This window comes from Tetrahymena thermophila (assembly GCF_000189635.1).
Source record: "Tetrahymena thermophila SB210 genomic scaffold scf_8254587, whole genome shotgun sequence".
Taxonomy (NCBI): Eukaryota; Ciliophora; class Oligohymenophorea; order Hymenostomatida; family Tetrahymenidae; genus Tetrahymena; species Tetrahymena thermophila.
Window position 1 is genome coordinate 389797 of NW_002476358.1, and position 12681 is coordinate 402477.

General features: G+C 22.6%; 4 protein-coding genes across 4 annotated transcripts in view; 3 read left to right on the forward strand and 1 right to left on the reverse strand. All coding sequences in view use genetic code 6, as the record gives it.

The window, feature by feature from the left end:
* TTHERM_00388650 (hypothetical protein) overlaps nucleotides 1-177 on the forward strand; it is a gene marked incomplete at both ends in the record, with an annotated part of 7973 nt that extends 7796 nt beyond the window's left edge. The window contains 2 exons of the mRNA XM_001019369.3: nucleotides 1-45; nucleotides 113-177. The exon at nucleotides 1-45 is cut by the window's left edge and continues 605 nt beyond it. Of these exons, the coding sequence (XP_001019369.3) occupies nucleotides 1-45; nucleotides 113-177 (110 nt within the window). The remainder of the gene's footprint in view (nucleotides 46-112) is intronic.
* An 858-nt stretch (nucleotides 178-1035) lies between these two features.
* Nucleotides 1036-5419, reverse strand: TTHERM_00389650 (tetratricopeptide repeat protein; the record flags this gene model as incomplete). The annotated part of the gene is made up of 11 exons (XM_001019370.1): nucleotides 1036-1197; nucleotides 1245-1389; nucleotides 1439-1685; nucleotides 1747-2237; nucleotides 2305-2507; nucleotides 2566-3110; nucleotides 3173-3361; nucleotides 3514-4138; nucleotides 4200-4440; nucleotides 4514-4660; nucleotides 4788-5419. The coding sequence occupies 11 exons, from the start codon at nucleotides 5417-5419 to the stop codon at nucleotides 1036-1038; spliced, it is 3627 nt and encodes a 1208-aa protein (XP_001019370.1).
* Nucleotides 5420-5883: 464 nt separating this feature from the next.
* On the forward strand, nucleotides 5884-7585 carry TTHERM_00389659 (serine/threonine protein phosphatase 2A; the record flags this gene model as incomplete). The annotated part of the gene is made up of 9 exons (XM_001471369.1): nucleotides 5884-6030; nucleotides 6309-6399; nucleotides 6475-6536; nucleotides 6594-6818; nucleotides 6884-6923; nucleotides 6991-7060; nucleotides 7145-7306; nucleotides 7378-7456; nucleotides 7526-7585. 9 exons carry the CDS (start codon nucleotides 5884-5886, stop codon nucleotides 7583-7585), a joined length of 936 nt encoding a protein of 311 aa, XP_001471419.1.
* A 619-nt stretch (nucleotides 7586-8204) lies between these two features.
* On the forward strand, nucleotides 8205-12598 carry TTHERM_00389660 (ser/thr protein phosphatase family protein; the record flags this gene model as incomplete). Its single annotated transcript, XM_001019371.3, has 9 exons — nucleotides 8205-8212; nucleotides 8359-8677; nucleotides 8866-8964; nucleotides 9070-9256; nucleotides 9393-9550; nucleotides 9609-9754; nucleotides 9814-9982; nucleotides 10036-12165; nucleotides 12218-12598. The coding sequence occupies 9 exons, from the start codon at nucleotides 8205-8207 to the stop codon at nucleotides 12596-12598; spliced, it is 3597 nt and encodes a 1198-aa protein (XP_001019371.3).
* Between the last annotated feature and the right edge of the window lie 83 nt (nucleotides 12599-12681).

Genomic DNA, 12681 nt, shown 5'->3' on the forward strand with positions numbered 1-12681 from the left:
CCTACTCGATTTTTAACCCAGGTTTTTAATTCTTTAAAAAAATAAGTAAATAAACTCATTTAATTTTAAAAAATATTAATAATATAATTTAAAAACAAATAATATTAGGTAGAAAATGAAGAACAGATTTAGGATGAAAATTTTGATAAATATAAATTAAATGCAAGTAAAAACTGATTATTAAAAAAATTATTCTTATTTAAAATTAATAAAAACAATTATATGTAAATATATTTTACTTCTTTATTTTAAATTTATAAATTATTAAATTTAGTTAAATTAATTCGAAAAAAAAAAAATTAATTAATTAATTAAAGTTTTTCTGATAATTTTAAATGATTAGATGTAAAATAATTACAAATTATAGTTTATTATCAAAATTTTTTCCTATTTTAAATTTAAAAAAATAATTTGATATATTTTACTTCTTTATTTTAAGTTTACAAATTAAATTATTAAGTTAGTTAAATTAATTTGAAAAAAAACAAAAAAATATATAGCATTTAATACTCTAATTTAATTAAAAATAACATTTTATTTATTAATTATTTTTAACTTTTGCAAAAAGAATTTAATTTGATATTATTTTGAATTATTAAGATTAAATTTAACTAATGTAAAAAATTATTAATTTATAATAATCAAATTTACATAGTCGAAATTCATAGATTATTTATAATAATTATGTTATTTTAAAATTATATTCCTTAGCTATAATGTATATATAATTAATAATATTTTAATTTTCATTGAAATAATTTATTTTGATTTAATTTTTCATCCTCTTACACTCAATATTTTAGTAATAAAGTGCATAGTCTATTGATAGGTTCATTTAAATGTCTTACATTGTTAAAAATCTTTTAAAGTTTTGTAGAAACTTTTTGAGAAATTTAAATTTAGAGATATATATAAATGAAAATAAATTTTAGTTTTAATTAATTTAGATAATATATAAATTTGATATTGTAAATATGGAAAAAATCATAAAATTTATTAAAAATTTCAAATTAATCTATTAGGGATTATTCAATATCAGTCAAACTTTTCATCAACATAATTAGCTTGCTGATAAGTAGCGAATTATAAATTAGTAATAGATTAAAAGGCAACATTAAGATCCATTGAATCAGGATTTTCAATAAAGGTTCCACCTGTATTTTTACATAGCTTTAGATATACTTCTTTTGCATTAGACTTTTAAAAATAATTTTAAAAAATGATTTAGAAAATTTTATATTTACTTTTAGATTTAAACCAATGAGTATTAATTTAACATTATTTTAAAAGAATAGAGGTTTAAGCTATTCTTCATCTATACGACTATAATTATCAACATTATCTGTTATTGCTACTAACCATCTTGAATTTGGTTAAGGCTCAGTTTTTCTAAAATAATATAATAATTTTAGTTGAAAAATTTTTGATATAAATTTACTTAAATAGCTTGATTCCATCATAAATTGCATTATAGAGAGCTTTATCTCCTGTACAAGCCAAATTCTTAGCATCTTTAAAATACTTGTCTATAAATTTATCATTTTTGCCACTGACTTAAAGTTCAAAGCATACATTTACATTATGATTGAAGGAAATTAATGCAAGTCTATCAAATTACTTGATGTAGTTTTCTCTTATGCTAACAAAAGAATCAATAGCTTTATATTTACTTTGACACATGGTTTCTTTTATTTTAGAAAAATAATTAAATAAAAAACAATAAATAAATAAATATTTAAAATTTACCTGATATGTCCATTAAGAATACTACATCTTTTTTCCCCTTAACTTCACAATCCTAAATCATGTGATTGACTACTTTTAATGCTTTTTAAAAATCTTGAATAATTTTATCTTGAGCTGTGTACTCCTAGCCATCCTTTTACTCTTTTTCTAAATTCTTTTGTTTTTTCTTTATTTACAACTCGAATATATTTTATATTATTTTTAGACACTCTCTTCTTATATCTGGATTAAAATACTTGCCTCCTTCAATAGCTTTAGTACATTATTCAAGCGCAATATCATATAAGCCTATTTCATAATAAACTTATCCCTTCACCAAACCAAGCTCAGATTTCAAAATTTCTGGAGGATCATCAACTATAACTTCCAAATCTGTTTCTTCATCATTTAATTATCGTTATTATGCTTAAATCATACTTGGAATTTTTTTAATTCTATTATATTGAGATTCTTTAAGGACAGGAGAGTAAAATTAAGACATTTCTATCAGCCTAAAAATTTATAAATCAATTTTTTATTTAAAAAAAAAAATAAATGTTTAAATAAATATTTATTTACATAGGGTTATTTCTTCTATTGCTATGCTTTTGCAATGAATCTTATGTTAATAAATTAATTTTTTAAGTTTAATTGATAGAACTGTATTAATTCGTTGACTTTCTTATTGATACATTATCATCGTTTAAATCTTTTTCCATCTTTCTTTTAAGGATTTCAACTCTAAATAAGTTGTGCACAACTTCATAATAAGGGAATTTAGACTATAAAAATAAAAATATATTAATATTATTATTTTAAATATCTTTAAAAATTTTTTACTTAGGCTCTGTCACATGATTCAATTCCTTCAAATAAATCCTCTTCAAACTATGGAACTAGTTTGGCTCTGTTAATGTAAGCCTATGATAGCTTAAAGTGAATTTTAATTGATCTGCTTCTTGCATGATCTAAATTTTTATCTACTTTCTCAACTAGATTTAAATGATCTATAGCTTCCTCAAAGTATAGGAGCTTGTCTTTATTTTATTATTCAATCTCTCCTTAAAATATTAGTACATTAGCTAGAGAAAATAATCTATTGCAATATACTTCTTCCAGTTTTTTTTTTAATTTTGAATTCACTCTTACCATTTTTTTATTATTAAAATATATTGCTTTTTCTTCTTCCTCAAGCCATCCGAGTGGAGAAGGTGGTTCTTTGCTTTTTAAAAATTCTTCCCATCCAGATATTCTCTTTGCTTTATAAAATACCTCAGGATAATCAAATCTAACTAATTTTCTCAACTCTTTTTCAGCTATTTTCACTGCTTTACGAAAACATGAAATTGCTTCAGTATATTTTTGATTTCTTGCATAGATATTACCTATTTTATTTTTAATAAAAATAATTATTTTATAAAATTAACTAAAAATATATCAAAGATACCTAAATTATTGTATAAAATACCAAGAATCTTTTAGTTCTTTAAATTTTAGTAGAGGCAAATAGCATTGGTTAAATTAATTAGATTTTCAGCATCAGATTTTTCGTTGTAAAAATTATCAGTACTATATTTTATTTAGAGATTCACATCTTCGAGTTCTTCGTACAAATTGTTTAACTCTTCAAAGCTAACTAAATTTATTTAATTTATTTATCATAATATAATTTTAATTATAAGTATTTAAAAATTTTTTTAGCTGAAACATACATATTGTGAATTCTGATTATTCGTTGATTAGCTAAAAATCATTTTTTGAAATTTATAAATGAAATAAACAATTTACATTTAAAATCAACTAATAAGTTGATATCTAGGTTGCCTTCTCTAATTTATTTGACTTTTTGAGTAAGTTCTATAATAGGATTGGCAATAGAAGATGCAAATTATTTTAGAAAGCAATAACATAAAATCATACTTCCTACAGTTACTAGCGCTACCCAAATCCAGCTGCTGTTTAATTTGGATTCTTTATCAAAATATGAAGAAAATACTTCCATAGCATCATCTTGGTTAAATTATGACATTAACGTGAAAACAATCTTATCAGTATTAGGATCTTCATAATCTTAATCCACTTTTATGTAAGACCATGCAAAAGATACTGTATCTGTTTGAGACTGATAATACTCGCCAAAACCCATATCTTAAATTTCGTACTCTGCTCTAGAGATACTAGGAGAATAAGGGTAAAAATACTATCCAAATTTGTTACTGAAATCTACCACAAGCTAAGAAACCGGCTAAGTAGGTAAATAATTAAACAAAACAGTATACAACCAAGCGAAGGATGTTAAAACACCTTGAGAGTTTTTAACTTGCTGATTAATAACTTAATAATTATCCAGTTCTTAGCTTCCAATCAAGAAATATTATTAAGAATCTACAATTATGTTTTTACTTAAGATTTTCTTTTTAATATAAAAAAAATGATTAGAATTATTTAGATTTTATAGTAAAATTAAAAAACACTTGTATTTGTGAGTATGCAATAGAAGATTAGATACAAATTTGGCCACATTATACATCAGCAGCTTATGTAACACAGTTAATCATATTAGTCAAAACTAAACAAAAAACTGATTTAATTTTTTCATTAGCAACATTGGTTGCTTAGTCAATATAAACAAATTCTACTAGATCTTTAGAGTATAATTTACTATATTATCTTGCTTTCTAAAATAATTTATCGTTTCTTGTTGAATAGTCACATCTAAATTTTTTTTATTTACAAAATAAATATATTTTTTTTTATTTCAATAGTTTATTAATAAGTAATAATTTACTAATAAAAGGAAGCTGGTTGACCTGAATAAAACATCTCAACACCGGATTGATGAGTAATCTTTATATAATCAATAAAATTTTTCATTGATTTATACTGCAAACGAGCTATAGTGTAAAACTCTTAAAATTAATATTACATATCAACCCTAAATTTTAAATATTTAAAAAATTTTTCAATAAAATTAATATAAGTTTAAATTATTTACTTTTTTATATAATTTACTTTTACCAAATTAATATAAACATTTACTTGAAAATTAATAACATTATTACCTTACTTAGTTATAAGCTTATTAACTAAATATTGGATCTGAATTTGGAGTTGTAGCTGCAAAATAATAATATTGATTTTGTGAGTAAGAGCTTGAAAAATTATTTTCATACCATGGATAAGGACTATTAATATTTGTGTTTGGACAAATTATTATGTTTGGATTATTTAAAAATGGAGAATATTAACAGTTAGATGGAGGCGTACATTTGCAATTTAAATTTTGAGTTGTTTTAACATAATTATAATAGCTTTAAGGATAACAATGCATAAAGCTAGAGCTTTATGGAGTTTAATTTATTTATCTAATATTAACTTTATTTAATTAATGAAGGGCAGTCACAATCATTTGTACTTAGTTAGAGACTGTTTTAGCTTGCTGATTATTCAATGAAGTTAAAGCGAGCAATTCATTATCAAGAAATATAGCTTGTGATACTTATTTAATATGTCCAAAAGAAAAAAATACAATCAAATTATTCATAATCCCTACAACTAAAATTGTTATACATTGCCAAAATCCAATTTTAATCATAATATTTCTTTAGAAATTTGACATAGCTTTTTTATCATGCTTTTCATTTAGTTTTAGATAAGGCTATTTACTTTATTTGTTTTCTTTTTCATTTTTCATTTTTTCTATTTTTGTATGTTTAATTTTTGAGTGAGATTACCACTATTTCAATATTAATTTATATTTTAATCAATAAGTATTGTAGCGATTTAGGTAAAATCTTTTGATTTGAGAACTTTTGATTTTTTATATTTTTTGGTAGAGGTTAACTGTAATGTAATTAATTGGTGTTGATAGATTTTTCAGTTGAGAAAATAATCTAAGATAAGAATTGATTTATCTATTTTTAATCATTTTCAAAAATTATTTTATTTAAGTAAAAATGATTCATACATTTATTCATTTTTAAAACAATTAATTTGAATTAAAGATATTATTTTTTTTAAAAGGTGTTTTTTATTATCAATTAAAACTTTACTTTTAAAACAATATTTTAAGTTAATATTAGCGATAATAATATTTTTGATATCTAAAAGTAGTATTTTCAATCAATTCTAATAAGTTACTTAGCATTTAAAAAAAATATGAATGCAAATGATTTAGATAAGTAAATTGAGCTCCTGAAAAATGGAGAGTTACTTAGAGAGAATGATATTAAAATACTCTGTGCAAGAGCAAGAGAAATATTTGTAGAAGAAAGTAACGTGTAAAGAATTGATTGTCCAGTGACGGTATTGAATTTTTAAAAATAAAAAAAACTTTATCCTTCATTTTTAAACATAAGAAAACATTTTTATTATGAATGAGATTTAATAGTTTTTTTAACTAATTCTATTAAAATATCGTTAGCATATTAGAGCGCATTGCCATTTTATATTAACAAAAATCAATTTTATTCAACAGATATTAAAAATAAATATTATAAAAATGATTAAATACATACTCAAAATTTTAGATAGATTTAAGAAGAGCATTTTCAAATGTTTAAAAACTCCTATTTTAAAAAAAGATTTGTGGTGATATACATGGATAATTCTATGACTTACTCGAACTTTTTAAAGTTGGAGGAAACTGCCCTGACGTTAATTATTTATTTTTAGGTAATACAGTTGTTTATTTGATATATAATTTATATATAAATAAATATAAGTAGATTTTGATAATTTATTTAATAGGTGACTATGTTAACAGAGGACACCACAGTATAGAAAGCATATTGCTACTCTATGCATTAAAAGTATATATTTTAATTTTTTAGCAAATATCTTTTTGATATATATTAATGTGAATGTAGGTGAAGTATCCGGATAGAATAACACTTTTAAGGGGAAATCATGAAAGTAGAGTTGTAACTTAGGTTTTTGGGTTATATGATGAATGTTTAAGAAAATATGGAAGCTTAAATGTTTGGAGGTATATTACAGAAACATTTGAATATTTAACACTTTCTGCTCTTATTGATGATAAAATATTTTGTGCACATGGTGGTATCGCTTCTGACATAAAAAATTTAGATGATGTAAACTTTTAAAAGCATTAAATAGAGAAAATAGTTAAAAATTTATTTATTCAATTTTTATAAAGATTCGCTGCTTAGATAGAGTCAAAGAAATCCCTTCTTAAGGTAAATTGCAAAAATAAAATGAAGAATAAAATTTTTTTAGATATAAATTATTTTTTAATAATTAAAGGGGAAATGTGCGAACTTTTATGGAATGATCCTGATGAAGAAAATACTGGATTTAAAGAGAATTAAAGAGGGTAAGCACATTTTCTTTGAGGCTATTACATTTATCAATAAAAAAAGAAAACGCTGGTTATTAATTATTTTTATTAATCAAAAAGAACAGGGAAAACTTTTGGATAGGACGTATTTAAATCTTTTATGCATTAAAATAATTTGAATAAATTGGTTCGCGCTCATTAATTAGTTATGGAAGGCTATCGATAGATTTGGGATAACAGCAGCTGTACTACAGTATGGTCAGCACCAAATTATTGTTACAGGTTATTAAAATTCAACTCAAAAATATATATATATATATTTAGTTAAAAATTAATTATAAATATTATAAAAGATGTGGAAACTTAGCATCCTTAATGGAAATAAAATCAGTAAGCAGCCCTCCTCAATTCAAGACATTCGATGCAGTAGCTGTAATAATTTTTATTAATATGAAATTTATCTTTTTTTGCTTTTAAAAAAAAATTTTATTCTAAATAAAGGAACAGCTCAAGGGCGCAGGCTAAAAGGTATCTTCTAATATACCTGATTATTTTTTATGAAAAAAATATGATTTAATTATGATTAAATAAATAATATTGTTATTTTTGTCTATCCTCATAATATCTAATACTGTTAATTATTTATTTATTCTATTATGATAGTCTCAAAATTATTTATTTATTTATATATAATCTTAACAAAATTTACATTTGCCTTTAAGAAATGTCCAAAAATTATTTTTTTGGTGGATCTTTTTTTATTAAAGTAAAAAGGAAAATTTTTAAATTTGAGAATGTTATTTACTCATTTTTTCTTCTAAGAATACCAGTAAGTAAGTAATTAATTCTCAATTAAATAGAAAGAAAACTTAGTTAGTTAGTTATTTATAGTGGTTCTTTTACTGATTGTGTTATTGATCTTTACTTATATAATTTTTTTATTTGTAATTTTATATGAATTCAATTGTAAATTAATTTAATATATTTTTAAGTAGTAATAAATAGAAAATTAATTACATTAATAAGGATAAGGGGAGAACTTTTATAGTTAATTATTATAAAGTAGCAAATATTTTTTTATTGGAAATATTTTAGTTTATTCTCCCTATATACTGAAAGGGACGCATAAATTTCAATAAACTCTATAAAATAAGATAGAATCTGCCTGTTTTACCTCATTATGAGCAGGTAAATTACGGATTAATTACAACATTATAAGTAGAATTATAATATCAATAAAAATAAAGAATATGAATTTTTTTTTTTAAGTTATTTTTTGAGCAAACATTAATGATAAATAAAATTATATAACAACTAAAACAAATATTTTATAGGGAAGGTTAAAATATCACTAGTAGAAATGACCATAACTAAGTAGAAAATATAGATAGCAATTCAATTTCACACAAAAATAATTCAGAAGCAATACATTAAAATAGTAACTCTTATGAAAAATGTGATGATGAAGGAAAAAGCGTAAAAAGATATGTTAAAGATTTAAATGAATACCATCTTAGCTTTGATTCAGAAAAATATTCTAACCCCTTAAAATTTGGAGATATGTATGAATTCTAATTTATCATAGGAAGAGGTGCTTTTGGATAAGTTATTTGCGCAATACAAAAGTCTAATAAATAAAGAGTGGCTATTAAAGTAATTTATTTTGTTATTTTAACTTTTAATTCCAAACAACTTTTCTACATTAAATTCATTAAAATATAATATTATGATTGTCTTTTTTATCAAAAATGTAAATAAATCAGCGTTTAATCTATTTTCAATCAATAAATCAATTTTGTTGAGATAAAATGAATTAGTTTATTAAAATATTTATTGTTTAGATAATAGAAAAAAAATAGCTTAAAAAATTTGAAGGTCTAGATCAAGAAGCTAAAATATTACAACAATTAGAGCATTAACACATCATAAAATATCTAAATGTAAATAAATCTAAAAAAAAATTTATTTTTTAACTATAATAGATAAAAAATATCAACACTTAAAAAGAAACTAAATAACTTAATTATATTTTTTAAATATCAAAGTCACACGAATCCAGTAAAGTTTTTATGATTGTTATGGAGTACTTTGATGGTAATTCACTAAATTAATTCTTAAGAAATCGAAGCAAACCTTTAAATAATAACGAAATCAGAAGAATTGTTAGAAAAATACTACTTGCAATCAGCCATATGCATTCTTTAGATATCATTCATAGAGACTTAAAACCAGGTGATAAATTATAAATAAATAAATAAATAAATAAATAAGAATAATTTTCCTTTTGTGCCATCTTTCTATAACTAATTAACTAAATAACTAAAATTATTTATCTTTAATTAATTTATTTTTATTTATTCAAAAAAAGACAACATATTGATTAAAGAGTAAAATGGATTGTTTGATATTAAAGTGATAGATTTTGGGCTTTCATTTAAAAATGAAAATGTTGGTACTGTAAGTGATAACTGTGGGACATTAATCTATATGGCTCCTGAAGTTGCATTCAACAGACAGTATTAAAGGGTAAAAAAAAATATTATTTTTTTGAGCATTTTAAATATTCTTTTTTTATTTTTCTAAGTCTGTAGATCTATGGAGCACTGGGATTATTTAATATATGCTTTTTACTATGGGAAAACATCCGCTTTGGGAAAAAAAAGATGACAAAAAAACATTTCTTAACAAATTAAAGAATCCTTAGTGGATATTCCCTGATAACATGGATAAGTAAATAATTTTTTGATTAAACTTAACATTTTAACCTTATTTAATTAAAACAATAAAAGAGAAGCTAGGTAATTCTTTTTAAAAACTGCTGCTATTGTAGCAGAAGATAGAATGAATGTAGCTTAGTGCTTAAAACATGTTTGGATTAGTGGTGAAGGTAATCTTTCTGTACCTTTAACCATGCATGATTAAATTTAGTGCTTTTAGAATTGCCAAACTCTTAGTAGAGTAAATAGTTTTTTTAACATATTAATAAATTATATTATATTATATTTGAATAGATCTTTAAACTTTTGCTTTTCACCTAATACATCAAAAACCAATCAAAAAATAAAGGATTCTATGAATAAAAAATTATTGAGATTGCAGTTGAAAAAAGTAATAGAAATATGATGGATGAGAGTATGGAAGATATGTAAGAAGTAAAAGAAAAATCAGTTTCTTTTAATTCAGCTAACCTAGAAGATAGCGTATTACATCAAAGGTCAGTACAGAAATTCTCAAGTTCATTTATGTTAAATAATAACTAAAGTAGTAAACTATCAAGCAAAATATTGCGTAAATAAACGTTTGATGACGAACATTATATTTTGAATGTCAAAATGTCTTAGAGTAAATACAACTTTAATTAAAAGAGTCTCACTTTTAAAGATCAAGTTTCAGAAAGTTATAAAAAATCAAAAGAACTAAAAGCTGATGAAAAATTAAATTTAAATAACTCAACAGATGAATCTAATTCTTGCCATAAAAGTGGAAGTAGCCACAATTAAAGCTAGAACGAATTTAAAATGATTTCAAGCAGGAAGGTTGGAGAGATAGGAATTGATGAGGATGTTATTAGTCCAATAGGAGTAAGCAAAGGATTGTTAACTAAATCAAATGCAGTAGACTCAAATTCAAATGGGTAGTTTAATAACCAAAAGAGTACAGATTTAGGTGCTAATTAGCAATTTCTTAAAAAATAATCAATATACCACATAAGAAAATATAATTCTAAAAAAAATTAAAATGACCTTCAAAATAATTAACCAATTTAATTGTAATAAGATGAGCTTTAAAATAGTATAAATGAAACTTAAATCGATTCTCCTTTATAGTCAAATGGGAATAAGAATATTTTTTTCAAGTAGCCTTAAAATAAGCGCACTATTTAGTAAGTAAAAAATGATAGCCTTATATAAAGGAGCAGCTCATCCAAAATAAGCTTTAATATAAGAAGGAATAGCAAAAGCAGTGTTAATTTATAATATGCCAAGTCAAATACATCTACACCATAAAATAAAAAAGATGATATAGGAAATATCAGCTTTTACAATTAATACTATATGAACTAAACAAACGATAATTAAGAATATTAAAATAATTAGAATTTTAGAATGAACACATTAAATGAGTAGTAGGAAGAGAGTATGCTTACTGAGCGTAGCAATCCCTAAAGTACCAATAGGGATGAAATAATCTAATCTAATTTCAATTTAAAAAATACGAATTAAGCAATTAAAACTATTGGAGGAGGCGATGATTAATTTAAAATACAAAAACAAAATAAAAGTTAGTTGAATGCAAATTTTGAATTAAAAAATTTTTAAGCCTCCCCTTCACACGAGAAAATAAAAAATGCAAAAAGTATAAACTTTAAAAATACTTATAATGCTTTTAATGACCAGAAAATCAATAGTTAAGCTATTTAAAATGTTACTCCATAAAAAAATCAAAAGTAAATGCAAGCTATTTTTTCGCCAAGAAGTTCTTGCCCAATTAATCAGACTTAGATAGTTGATATCCCTATATAAAATAGAAACACAAAACCAATTTTTCAATAATTGATAGATAGTTAATCTTCTACTAATTCATTAAACTCTCGTAAAAGTAAAGATCAAGAATTAAATAGAAAAAAGAAAGCCACATTAAAGTCTAATTTTTAGGTGAAAGAGATTAGCACTCTCAGTTAGTAAAATAGTCCCTAAATGCATCATAAATTTAGTTTTTAATAAGAATATTTAAACTTTGATAGCTTACAAGCCAACTCATAAGAAAATGTGTTTAAAAAAAGAAGATCCGTTCAAAATAACTATGATGAATAATTTAAAAGTTCTTTATTACAGCATGAGCAAATAATAATAAAAAATAATTAAATAAACTAACAACAACAGTTAAAATCTAGTGTTATACCAAAAATACATCATTCAAATACAAAAGAAGACAACGAATTAAAGTTACCGTAAATTAATTAAAATTGGTATTTTTAAAATTTAATTTATTTTTTATGTAAAAAAATAGACCAATAAATTTATAGAATCGTTCAATATCAATGTAATAAAATAATAACGAGCGTAGTGAATCATAAGGCAATTTATCTAATATCTCTATTAATAGTTATCACTCTGACCAACCAGCCTAAAATCCAAAACGTAAGTACTATTTAACAAATATAAATATTGAAATGTTTTTATTTTATAATAGTGCAATAAAGCTCCAGCACATCCAGTTTAAAAGCTTATGATAAAGCACATACAAACCATGCTCACGTATAGCACTTAAAGTCTCACTTCTATAATGACAGCAATAACAATAGCAATAGCTAATATCTTTAAAAATAAAATAGCATAAGCATAACATCCAATAATGCATTTAATAATATTAATCCTCATAACCAAAATTAATTAAATATTAACTAGTTAAATTCTTTATAAATAAATGGTAGAAGTAGCTATTCTTCTGCAACTAATTACAATAGTCCATAAAAAAAATCAATCATAAAAATAAAATGATTTTTATTATTATTATTAAATTATAAATATTAGCCTTCAATCAAATTATTTAAAAAATTAATTTTAATCTTGAGCCAGAATCACAGCTTTTAAATAATTTAAAATTAAATATAAATAAATAAAAAAAATAAAATGAAGAGTTTTGTCCAGTATATT